A 13559-nucleotide genomic window follows, 5' to 3' on the forward strand; every position below is an offset into this window, starting at 1 on the left:
TTTCTTGTTATTATTCACCTCCAAGGTTATTATTCATTCACCTTACCATTGTTCTGTTAGTATCTGTTCGACAAATGAGTGATAAGCATTTCTTTGCCTCTGATTTATTAACTTATATTAGTTGATCTTTGGCCGAATATCTATGAAACATCCAGATGGGTTTCCCTGAACTATGACTCATTGCTCTTATGACACATTAACTATTTGTTGGTTTGAAGTCAAACTTTAACCAATACAAATGAAGAGAAAAGATTAGAAACATAAGACATTCTAGAAATTTTTTTCGTGAGCATTTTCTGGAAGTAAAAGCTCAGTCGCTCAAATTCATAGCCATCATCTTATCCCAAACAGTCTACAAAAGTATATATTAAGATGCAGTTAGAAGAAAACAATCATACGTATGTGCAAACCAAAAATCAATTGGAATATCTTTTAACGAAACTATATCAAGACTATCCCCAATCTATATCTAGATTCTTATGGAGGCACTCAGTGTGTACTACAACCTAATCAACTTCGCCTTACAGAAGCCTTAATTCTTTGCTATAACTTGCCGCTGGCCAACAGGTTCATACAAGAAAATAATGGAAGAAAAGAAATCAGTAGTCCGGTCAACATAGCTTATGAACTGCAACTAATAGGTGTAATCCCAACAAGAATTAAAATGTGATTTATAGTTACATCAATGCTTTGTGACCAACAATAACTCAAATGTGAGTTATATGCCACAAAGAGTATGCCATTGGATGCATATTTCAATGAACTTTCCGATGATATATGTTTGATGACGTATAACCCATATATTAACAGTGAACATAGAAGAAACCACTAATAGATCCTGAGTAGGTTTAGCCACGAGGTTACACAAAAATTGTAGCACCAAACTACTTGCATAAAAACGCACCGCTGAAAGAAACATACCTCGACTTCACAGAGGCTGCAGAAAAACATCCCCTCTTCACGGTCTTGTTGCTCGGAGGACCACTCACCTGATTGGCAGCACGAAAAAACAAAGGAAAGAGTGCACAATATAAGAAGAAATGCAGACAACATCAACAGAGGCCAGCACGGTGGTGGCGGGCGGAGCATCTATAACTTGCAAAAAATTGTCATATCTAAAAACAATCTGAATCAGAGATGTGGGCGAAGAGATTTATATAGCTGGCATCCTAATCAAGGGCCAGAGCTTAATTTAATACGAAATTGATTAGGAGAAGAGAAGGAATATGCAAGACTGTGTAGTTCTATAATTGTGAGTGTGTCACAGTTAATTCACTCGAGTTAAAACTAATTAATTATTCTTGTGTGAAGGTCATAGATTGCACAAACAGTAGCTTATCTTTTCCTATAACTTCAATGGAAGTTCCTTTTATATCTAATCATAAAAAGTTTCCTTGCAAACCATTTTTTGTTGCACTACCAGCACCACATTTGTTAGTCCAACTGTGCTCTCAGTTACTTGTAAGTTATAAACCTACAAGTTATAAACCTACAAGTAGTTGTAAATTTTAGAATTTGGTTTATCTAGACCTGTCATTAGCCGTTTAACTTGACGCACATTTAACAAATATCAGTTTCTACTTGAGCCGCTGGACCTTGGGAATTGGTGCAAACACCCTTTTGAACACACATCACCTATTAAATAAATTTGGTCAGCTAGATGATCATACATCATGAAGAAAAGAACGAAGGTATGATTGCAAAACATGAAAGCACCCTTGCATGAAGTGATTTCAAGCATAAATTTTGTCCTTGATATTTATCCGCTATATTTTTCATGTTTTGCTCAAATCTTCTTTGCATGTCCTTCTCTCTTTCGAGCTTTCTCAACATTTGTCATTAGTTTTTGTGGAATCTATGCAACACCTGATTATGACACAATAAGAGAATGCAACTTTGAGTTAGAAAAAACATTTAGTTCAAACCATAAGCTGGACAACATACGTACTACAAACTTCTTTTGTTGTTTGAGAAAAGATATACGAGTCCAGCAAGCAATCCTTCAGGAAAGCAATGTACAACCATAAAAACTAAAACAATGCCAAAATATTCTAGACACAAGTATGCCATTCCATTGTAATAAAAATCCAAGTCCCTATTTTGAGCATATGTCAAAAAGTAACATGCTTCAAATATAGCAAATGTAACTGCAAATATCAGTCCTGTGGGGAGAAAGATTTAAAAAGTGTTGCTGTTGGTAATCAGTGTTAAGAACAGTGCATTATGGTGATCAAGATCACATTGATAGTTCTTCAAGTTAAACATTAAGGATTCCTATCGGCCTGCGTGTTGGACATCATTTAGAAAGGTTGTGACAATATTATTCTTAAAGCAGTGAAAGTTGTGTTCACATAAATAAAAACGAAAACTGAGGAGGCATGTCCTAGGGAAAAAGAAAACTCACCTTCAAATCCTTGGTGAAGCATAACCATAGTTCCTGAACTGAGTCCTTCTCGTAGATGATCTGCGGCGAACCACCAAAAGCATGTTTGATAGTATCAATGACATGACATCACTCGGTACATATTGTTTACTGTTGGAGATCAAGATATCTCATATCGCCAGCGTTTCCTGCAATTCCAATCCAAATTATAATATGTAAAAGAGACAAATTTCTGTGACACAGTATAGCAGGAGTAGTTTCATACAGACTACTATTCGAGTGGTTTTAAGTTTGTTTTCTTCATATGGAAACCAAGCTAATTTGAATAACAAATTTTTAGGTGCTAATGCCAACAAAAGAAACAAATCGTTCCTGCAAGGAAAAACAATAGTGTATAGACGGGGAAAGACACCTCAATACCATGCAATCTTCTCAAAATGTACAGACAGGAAAGACAGAAAGGAATAGCATACAACATATATCCACCGGCCATTCTTCAACTCGAAAGAAAAAATTACGAGACTGTTTCACCAACGAGTGCACGCACCTGAGTCCATCGACGCAACCTCGCTCCTCTTGGTGGTGGCATCCTTCTATCCATTGCTGCCTTTCTTGCCGATCTTGTAATAGAACGAGGTGTCACTAATTTTGAAGACAACACTAAAATTGATAGAATGTGGTGTCACTAATCGGCGAACTGACACACACACCTCCATAATGGTATACTCATCTAAAAGTATGAACTTTCAACTTCTAGAGTTCGTAAAATGTTTCAGCTAGAATTACCTGAATAGGTGAAACATGATTCTTAAACAGGGCGAAGGGAGATCAATCAGGAGGATACAGGGTTTGAACTGTATCTTGCAGAGTAGTAGTGTCCATTGTATTCGTCCTCCTAATCCTCTTCTTGGTCCAGATCCTGTTGGCAGCGTAAAATCTGCTTTTCATTCTCCACGACAGAAAGGGGAGCAAGGAAATAATAAACTTAAAATAAGCTAGCAGAAGTAGTTTCTGACCAGCATCTAAATGTCCTATATGTCTTGTTCAATGTGAGTCACCAGAAATAAGAGAAGTTTGCCTTGGAACTAAAAGAATAAACAAAATGGGTCTCAATGGAAACAAAAGGACATAGTAATATACTCCCTCCATTCCCAAATATAAGACTTTTTAGCGATTCCAATATGGACTACATATGGAGCAAAATGAGTGAATCTACACTCTAAAATATGTCTATATACACCCGTATATAGTCCGTATTGAAATCCCTAAAAGGGCTTATATTTAGGAACAGAGGGAGTATATCTGATCAATGATGATTCTTGTTTTTATTATGCAGTATCTCTACGCCAATATCCCTACTAAAGAATAACATATAGGGCATTTAGTAGCAGTGCAAAAGTCTGCAACACCAACAATGAAGTGCCTAAACCATCCCCCGCCCCAACAAAAAAAAGGGTTTAGCAAGTATTTATGCTTTATCACTTCACTTCCACTTGCTGATTATAATATAGGCAACGGAAAATCCAGGATCAGTTCAGCAGCAAACACAACCGCACGAATTTGAACCCTAACCTGGGTTTCAACACTTTTGGCATGCTTATCTAAATAAATTGGCATTACATAAGACCAGAAGTATGCAGATTCTTGAGAGCTAAAACTGATCCATATTTCCATGCCTAGGGATGCAACAATTCAGTTTAGACATCCAATCACAGTTAGGTTCAGGTTCATGATATTTTTACATAGCCAACAACAACAAATGGAAGACCTTCACCTTAGGGAACTACTTGTACGTATGTCCTCTGACTAAACTGAATAAGATCACCTCATCGCTACAATATGGTGTCCCATTCTCATCCTTGTATGACCTTTCTCCTCCTAAAATCAAATCTTTCCGAACCAAAACAGAAACATATTCGATACATTTACTTTTAGCAACATGTAACAAAAATAAATTGATAAATCTTCCTTTGGTGGAATCTGCACTTTCATCTACCCAAAAGGGAACAATTTTGCACAATAAAGCACACATGGGGCATGGACTAATACACATGAAGTGAGATCTTCATCCCAAAAATAAGTGAAATTAACCTATCATACATATCTATCCCTTAGTAGGAGTATCTACTACTTAATGCCGAACAGTACAGTTCTTGGAAAAAAGAAGGGAAAAAGGAACAAATTTATAACTGAAGCATATTTGAAACATATTGATTAGAAATAATTATTGAATATTTTCTATGACCTGATGCAGGAATTTATTTTTAGTCTATGTTCTCCAAATCGTCGAACCTTATCCTCAAACCAGCATCGATCTTGTTTTTTTTTACTTTAAAATTGTCATTTTGCAAGTGAAACAGAATACAAAACACACTTAAGTAGCAAAGTACTTCTATAGAAAAAACACATTAAACCATTTGCTCTCCTAGCTTAGCAGCTGAGGTAAGCCATAAACCCATTTGAGCTATAGAACTCTTACTTTGAAGAACCTGGCAACACTCTAAATTATCCACTGCTTGACCCAAACTAATTAACCTCAAAACTGTTATCTCCCCATGGCTAGATAAAATGGAACACGGTAGACTTAAGTAATATAAGCACAGATCTGATTAGCATATGCATTGATGCGGATTTCCCCCATGGTTAGCTAACTAAGTTCAAACAATCATGATTGTCTTGTTAATTATAGTGCAAGCACTTGGTGTCAAAGTTCCAAACATCAAAGAAGAATCTGGCATCATAGCTCTAAATTGTCCGCTGTTTAATTACATGCATGGTAGATTTAACTAAGCACAAGATCTAATTACCGTATGCATCAACGTGCATCATGTCTGCCCCCGTGAAGCGCCGATCTGGTCCACCGCCATTGGCCGCTGCTGGACCTCCACTGCCGGCCGCCCACATATTGTGCGCGAGTCGGTGAGGTCCTTCTCCCTGTAGCCGGTGTTGAGGCGCACAATGGAAGACGAAGGCGGCGATGAGGCGCGTCGGCCCAGATCTTGCTGCCCGTCATGTTGGCCGGGTCGAGTGGCTAAGAGGGAAGCCAGCGGCATAGGGCAGAGGAGCGGATGGGAAGAGGCGAGGAGGGGCTCGGGGTGTGACGCAAGGACGGCAGAGGTCATCGTCGGCGGCAGGAGAATCGGGAGAGACGAGAAGGATTTAGGGTTGGTGGGGAAGAGGAGAATGATATTTTTTGTGGGCCAGCCCAATCTCGCAGGCATTTTCCTCCGTCTCCCAATCTCGCGCTGTGATCTGATTGGCCAGCGCAAATAGTAAAACCGCTGCCGACGTGGACATCGCGAGGCTACGCGCTTGATGCGCACGTTAATGCTTCTCGATAATGAAAACCATCTTCATCCAAATGCACTGAGATCAACAAGATGTGCCCCAGCGAAAATATTCAATGTTTTTCAATTGGAAAATCACCCAAAGAATATGCTCCACTATAAATAGAAGCTTCGGCGCGCTCACTATTTTCGGCACGGTTTTATACTTGATAAGAACTCATGTTATGCATGATTCATCTTCTGATGTACTTCCAAATTAATGCTCAATAAATAGCTTATTTATTTCATTTATTGTGATATTTTACATGGGCTACTACTACCTCTCTCTCAGTTTACAGGGTGCGCGCGTGCCCCTAGGTTGTCAATTTGACCAACCTAATACAAGTCATATATTACAAAAAATATATCAATATAAACTTCAGATGTTATATTTTCAAACCGTATAATTTTTGTGTTATATAGTTTATTTTAAGATGATAAAATTGGTAACCTAGGTATACGCGTAGGACTTGTAAACTGAAACGGAGTTAGTAGTTCATTGATGGTTAATACATAGATTGCCATTCATTACATTGTAATTATTCAGATGTGAAGTAGTGAGGGTCAATAAGAAAATGGTTTTTGGTCCTTCTCGCTAAAAATGAATGAGAAAGAGGTTTTGAACGCTGCACTAATTAAGAAACAAGAGTCGTGTCGTTAGAGGAAACTTAAACCTGAGAGCTTGCAAAATAATAGAATTGTGATAGAAGCGAGGGAAAAGGAGAGATGCATGCACACAGGAGGGATTAACAATAGTGACAAACAAAACTAAAATGGACATATAAGAAAAATAGAAGTGTATTACTATCATGCAATAATACACGATAGCATTCACAATAATATTCCTTACAACATCATAATATCATGTATCCAAAATTTAAAAGGCACTGACAGATTCTTTGAGAACAAATAAAAATGTTGCCAACGCAAGTGTGCGTGCCACTGTGCTAGTTAATACTAATGGCAGCATCCCGAGTGAATTGTAGAAAACCACCGCATTCAAGTCTAGGTTTGCAGAAAACACCGGTACACGAATTTGTGACAAAAACCATTGATTATCAGGCTAATCTTTTGCAAAAAACACTGATCAGTCTCTCTAGGCATTTTAACCATGATTATGACGTGTGGGTCCTGCATTTGATGATGTGGCATAACGGTACAGTAGACGATGTTAGATTCGGGATTGTCTAGATTTACACATTAGTACCTGTAGTTTTATAGGGACATCCCTCAATAATTAAAAAAAGCAATCAACTCCAAATCAGATTTGGGCTCCCAAGCAGCCAAGCAGAGCAGCAGCACGCCTGCCATGGGCCTCGTCGCCCGGAGCGGGAGCAGAGGGCACGGGCACACGCGCACGGCTACTGCGGCAGTCGGCGACGGATCTGGCTAGGCGGGTGGGCCGGCGCATTGATTAGTCAATCCTCTTCTTCTCTCCCTCTCTAAATAACCCTCCCGTGTTGCCGTCAGCTGGCGAGTGCCCTCATCGTTGTCCAGTAGCCCAGACCTCGAGCACGGCCACCCGCCGCCATCCTCGTGGTAGCTGGAGCTCGTTGGTTCAAGAACGCATGCGCCGGCCCCTTTGGCTCCTCGCCCGCATCCAGGCCTTCACGAGGCGGCGCCGCCGCCGAGCTTGCCAGTGATGCGCTCTGGACCGGCCTCCCCTGCGCGAGGAAGCTCTGTAGCCAGGAGTTCCCTGGCCACCCACCTGTATCCGTCGAGGAGGCCACCACCAGGCACCTTGGAACGCGAGCACGGGGTCGCCGGCCACCCCTAGGACCTACCTGGCACCTTCGGGCACCCACCTGGAACGTGAGCACGAAGTCGCCGGACACCGCGGCCTACTGCCTCCTCCTTCCTCCTTGGGTTATAGAAGCTCACACGAGGAGGCTGCTCGATCCCCATCTGGATCGGGGTAGTTTCAGGGAGGAAGGAGTTTTTCACAAAAAGACACGTCTAACATTGTTTATCATGAACGTTATGCCACATCAGCAAATGGTGGGCTCCATCTGTCATAATTGTCATCAAACGGACAAAGTCATCAACTAGTTTTTTTTTGCAACAGATTAGGCCACAAATTAGTGGTTTCTGGCGAGAAAACATAAACTGGTGTTTTCTGCAAACCTAGGCTTAATGTGGCGGTTTTCTGCAATTCACTCTAGCATCCCTGGTAACCATCTAGAAGGTCCTTTTAGGTGGAAAGCAAATATGGAACTTTTGGATCCGTACAAATACTCCCTTCATTCCATAATGTAGTGTGCCCGCGCTTTTTGAGGTTTATGTTTGACTATAAATTTAACCAACGTGAGCGACTGTACTAGTTAATACGAAACCAATGATATAAATTTTGCTCCCGCCGCAATATCCCACGTTGGTTAAATTTATGGCCAAACCTAAATCTCGAAAAGCATCGGAGCCCTACATTGTGTAATGGAGGGAGTATATGACCAAATGTTCATTAGGAGATCACAAACCTGCCTTTTTTGGGACTGGTTTGCACATTTTTACATCCGCAGTTTCCACCCCAAGCATATATTTTGCTAAAAATACAAATTTAACAGTCCACCAAGTGCTTCATAATTTTTGGAAGACCTTTTTCATCTGCCTCTACAACAAGCTTAACAAGAGTTTATTGCGATGGAAGATCTTACCTCACGGGTGGCTGCTCAAGAAGCAACATCATATCTGGATCGTTCGAATTATATTTGGGAAGTAATCTTTTCTTTCATTTGTCAAAGCCTACAAAGTAATCATTGGTTTTAAAATTGCACAACCACCAGATTTTTAATGGATTTGGAAAGGCTCATGTCAACCAAACCATGAAGTCTTCTTCAAGCCTCTTTTCCATGACAGATTGCGAAATTTTGCTACTCCTTCTGATCCATATACTCGTCGCAGTTTTATTACAACTTTATACTAATGTTTTATTAAAGCTCCGACAAGTAATATGGATCAGAGGGAGTACAAGAAAAAGCCTTCAGGGCAATACTTGTGCTCCCTTAAATTGCCAGCAAGAAGAAACTTTGCACCACCTCTTTTGGGGCTGCCCTTTTCTTGTTATATCTGTGGGGATCATGGCAGCATTTTTGTTGTTGACGTGAACCAGCAGGAGCTCTGCTTTTGCATTAAAGGAGGAGAAAACTACATACAACAAACAACAGAGTGGCCATGCCACCAACACACACACTCACTTACTCAAAAAGCATCACGCCAGGTAAACGCTAGAAACAGATCATGGCAGCATGGGGGATTTGGATGTAAGAGACAGTAAAATAACCCTACCCTGCAAATACGGGAAATGATTTACGAGAAAGAGCTAGCTATGGTTGGCTCTCCACTCCACTGAGCCCGGCCGGTAATCAGGCACTAGTGGACCTTGACTTGAAATCAGTGGCCGGCAAAGAAATTTTCCAAAGGAAATAAATGCCACACCCCACAAGCAGCTGATACGCACACATACGCACGGAATACTTGTCGATCGTCTAAACCCCCTCCTGTTGGAAATAATCTCGAGTCCGAGTTCTACCAAATTAGCGTTAGTAGTCACACGCCATCATCCAATGACGCCGCCGCCAGACGCCGCCTTCACCACTGGCATCCTCCTCGTCCTCACCCTCTTGGTTTTTGCCGGCGTCAGCCATGCCGCCACGGAGTCAGAGGCCATGGTGCTCCTAGACTGGAAGGCCAACCTGGGTGACCCGGACGCGCTCTCCAGCTGGGCCAAAGCCGCCGGGCTTTGCTCCTGGTTTGGCGTGTCCTGCAACAACACCGGCCGTGTCGAATACCTCAGGCTCCGGGGGATAGGCCTCGCTGGCACGCTCAACAAGCTCGATACCACAGCTTTTCCCGCCCTCATCGTGCTTGACCTCAATGGTAACAACTTTGTCGGCGCCATCCCAGCAAGCCTCTCACGGCTGCGCTCCCTTGCCGTGCTCGACCTCGGCAGCAATGGGTTCGAGGGCCCCATCCCGCCTCAGCTCGGCGACCTCTCTGGCCTTGTCGACCTGCGTCTCTATAACAATAACCTCGCCGATGCAATCCCCCACCAGCTGAGCAGGCTCCCTAGGATCAAGCATTTTGATCTGGGCTCCAACTTCCTGAAAAACAGGGACTACCGCAAGTTCTCGCCAATGCCCACCGTCACCTTCATGTCGCTCTACCTCAACTACCTCACCGGCATCTTCCCAAAGTTCATTCTCGAGAGCGGCAACATCACCTACCTCGACCTGTCAGTGAATGATATCTCCGGGCCAATACCAAACTCGCTACCGGAGAAGCTCCCCAACCTCAAGTACCTCAACTTGTCCGTCAATGCCTTCTCCGGCCCGATACCAGTGTCCATGTCGAAGCTGGGGAAGCTCCGGGACCTACGGGTTGCAACCAATAATCTGACGGGTGGCGTCTCCAATTTCCTTGGGTCCATCTCCCAGTTGAGAGTTCTTGAACTCAGCAACAACCCGCTTGGTGGGACGATCCCACCAGTTCTTGGCCGGCTCCAAATGCTGCAACACCTTGGCCTGAACGGCTGTGGGCTGGTTTCCACTATTCCACCAGAGCTAGGCAACCTTAGCAATCTCAATTTTGCGGAGTTGTCGGCGAATGAGCTCACCGGTGTCTTGCCGCTGGTGTTGGTCGGGATGCACAAAATGCGGGAGTTTGGCATAGAGTTCAACAAACTCACTGGTCAAATTCCGGCAGTTTTGTTCACGAGCTGGCCAGAGCTCATAGCATTCCAAGCGCAGGGAAACTCGTTCACTGGGGAGATTCCGCCGGAGCTAGGCAAGGCAACCAAGCTAAAAATAATCTATCTCTACAGCAACAACCTGACAGGCTCTCTTCCGGTAGAGATTGGCGAGTTGGTGAGCCTAAGCCAGTTGGACTTGTCCGTCAACTCGCTCACAGGGCCGATACCTAGCTCGTTCGGCAATCTCACGCAGCTCATGAGGCTGGCACTCTTCTTCAACCACCTCACCGGAACGATCCCACCGGAGATCGGCAACATGACAGCATTGCAAGTCTTGGATGTCAACACCAACCTTTTGGAAAGCGAGCTGCCCAACACCATCACATCACTCAGGAATCTCCAGTACCTCAGCCTGTTCGACAACAACTTTGGGGGCAACCTACCCGCTGACCTCGGTAAGGGGCTGAGCTTGATCGACGTGAGCTTCGCGAAGAACAGCTTCTCCGGAGAACTGCCGCAGAGTCTGTGTGATGGCCTCATGGTAGAGAATTTCATGGTGAACCATAACAACTTCAGCGGCTCGCTACCGCCATGCCTCAAGAACTGCACATCCCTATCCCGTGTGAGATTGGACGAGAACCAATTCACCGGGGACATCTCAAAGGTGTTTAGTGTCCATCCCATCTTGGACTTCTTGGATGTTTCGAGGAATCAGCTGACAGGGAAATTGTCGCATGATTGGTCACAATGCACCAATCTAACAATTCTATCCATGGACAACAATCGCCTGTCTGGAAACATTCCTGCAGCCTTGTGTGGATTGACCTCTCTCCAGTTACTGGATCTATCAAGTAACCACTTCACTGGTGAGCTCCCAGGTTGCTGGTGGAAACTACAAGCAGTGGTATTTATGGATGTATCCAGCAATGGGTTCTGGGGTAAATTACCTATCTCGACAAGCTTGAGTGACTTCCCTCTCCAATCACTCCATCTTGCTAACAATAGCTTCTCTGGGGATTTCCCATCTGTCATTGAAACCTGTTGCCGTAAGCTCATCACACTAGATCTTGGGAACAACATGTTCTTCGGTGTTATTCCTGCTTGGATTGGAAAAAGTGTTCCCCTTCTACGAGTTCTGAGCCTCCCATCCAACAATTTCAGTGGTGTCATTCCATTCGAGATATCCCAGCTTTCTAATCTGCAAGTACTTGACATGTCAAACAACAGCTTTACTGGATTCATCCCAAGTACATTCGGCAACTTATCATCCATGATGGAACAACTCTCGTCTTGGAGAACAACATCTTCTGAAAAGCATGATGTTGTCCAACTGAGACGGATTTCTATTTTTTCTAGAAGGACTATGCCACCTGATAGCTTGTCGTCAGTGGACGAGTACCGAGAGAGAGTTAACATTTTCTGGAAGGGTCGTGAGCAAACTTTTCAGAAAACAATTGAACTAATGACAGGCATCGATTTATCAAGCAATCTGCTCGCAGGCGACATCCCCAACGAGCTAACATACCTTCAAGGTCTCCGATTCTTGAACTTGTCAAGAAATGATCTGTCGGATAGTATTCCACCAAGCATTGGAAGTTTGGGGCTCCTGGAGTTCCTTGACCTCTCATGGAACGAACTTTCAGGTCCTATCCCACCCAGCATCTCAAATTTGCCGTACCTCAGTGTGTTAAATCTCTCCAATAACCGTTTAACAGGCTCCATTCCGACGGGGAGTCAGCTACAGACACTTGTAGACCCATCAATTTACGGCAACAATCTGGGGCTTTGTGGCTTCCCGTTGAGCGCACATTGTCTGGGTGAGGGAACTGATCAAGACCACACGCAGCAACTCGGAAGCGATGTGGGGTTGTGTTACTCTGTAATTCTTGGCGTTGTTTTTGGTTTTTGGCTTTGGTTTGGAGCTCTGTTTTTCCTCGAGCCATGGAGGGTTTCCTTCTCTCGTTTTCTTGATAAGTTGTGCAGTAAGTAAGGTTCATATCCTCAGGTGTAATGTGGATTTCCTGCTTTCCAAGTGTAAACCAAGTGACCAAATAATAGCAGGTTGAAATAACCAGTTGGCCATTTCAGATGCACTTTTGTTATCTGTTGTTTGCTGACACAAGTGTTTATATTTTCAGTCTGCTTGAAAATAAGTACTCCCTGTGTTCCTAAAGTTCCTAAATATAAGTTCTTTTAGAGATTTCAATATGGCTACATATGGAGCAAAATGAGTGAATGTACACTTTAGAATATGTCTATGTAGTCCGTAGTGGAGTCTCTTAAAAGTCTTATATTTAAAAACGGAGGGAGTAATGAGTATTGCCACCATATTCAAATCCTGAAATTACAACATTAAGCATCGATTTGCTTCATTCAACAAAAACAAGTACCAATTCTACAAACTACAAATGTACAGAGCACATCGAGCCAAGAAGTACAATGTTCAGTTCAGTACCTCGCTCCAGCTGTCGAGCAGGAGCGGCTGGGGCTGAGTGGCGAACCCGGAGGAAGCATCAGCACATCAAACGGTGAGCAAGCGGCCACCGAAGCTGTGCCTCCATGCCCCGTGCGCTCTCCGAGTCCTCTCGCCGGCGTGGAACAGCATGCGATCCGCTGCTGGCTATAGCAGACGGCGCGGGGTGCGGCTAGCCGGAACCGGGGAGCAGGCGGGGCGGAGGCACCGGTCGTTGGAGGTGGGGGACCTTGACGGCGAGCAGTCGGAAGTCGGACGGGAGATGTCTGCTGATTGCTCGGCCTTGATGGGCTACATTTGGTTAGTTTGGACTTTGAAGGGCCTTAACTCCAGAGCAGGCCCAGCAAGACGAGGAATCGCTCGTTTAATCGTTTTAACCTTCCTGCACTGCATACCACCGAAGACCAATGGAAGGCACAACGCAGCCAGCGGCGGCGGCGGTATCCAAGGCGCTGGTTCCACCAAGCCTCCGGTCGTGAATTTTTTCGCCGTTTCCGCGAGCTCCATCCACCCCGTCTGCTTGGATTCTATATCGAGGAAGCACAGTGAATTGGGCCAACTATCTCACGGTTCATTCCGTTGCTTTTTTTTAAAAGGAGACCCCCGGCTTTTGCATCTGAATTATGCATATTGTTTTGCATCTGGATGATGCATATTGTTGAGTAATATGATTGTATTAGCAAACATGAAATA

The 13559-nt window shown here is 43.7% G+C and overlaps 1 protein-coding gene and 1 long non-coding RNA gene across 2 annotated transcripts; one reads left to right on the forward strand and one right to left on the reverse strand.

The window, feature by feature from the left end:
* Positions 1-1484: 1484 nt before the first annotated feature.
* LOC147963314 (uncharacterized) lies at positions 1485-5708 on the reverse strand. The gene is made up of 5 exons (XR_015608252.1): positions 5191-5708; positions 3170-3302; positions 2931-3003; positions 2405-2571; positions 1485-1866 (listed from the first exon to the last, which is right to left on the reverse strand). It is a non-coding gene; the product is annotated as an uncharacterized LOC147963314 (long non-coding RNA).
* Positions 5709-9269: 3561 nt separating this feature from the next.
* LOC125531758 (uncharacterized) lies at positions 9270-12383 on the forward strand. The gene has a single exon (XM_048696038.2). It carries the CDS (start codon positions 9270-9272, stop codon positions 12381-12383), a length of 3114 nt encoding a protein of 1037 aa, XP_048551995.2.
* The last annotated feature ends 1176 nt before the right edge of the window (positions 12384-13559 follow it).

Source organism: Triticum urartu, chromosome 6A (genome assembly GCF_056163025.1).
Source record: "Triticum urartu cultivar PI428250 chromosome 6A, HENAU_Tu73, whole genome shotgun sequence".
Classification (NCBI taxonomy): Eukaryota; Viridiplantae; Streptophyta; class Magnoliopsida; order Poales; family Poaceae; genus Triticum; species Triticum urartu.

What these genes read in the sequence shown, in the direction of transcription:
- LOC125531758 (XM_048696038.2), top strand. Translation starts at nt 9,270, where the DNA reads ATGACGCCGCCGCCAGACGCCGCCTTCACCACTGGCATCCTCCTCGTC.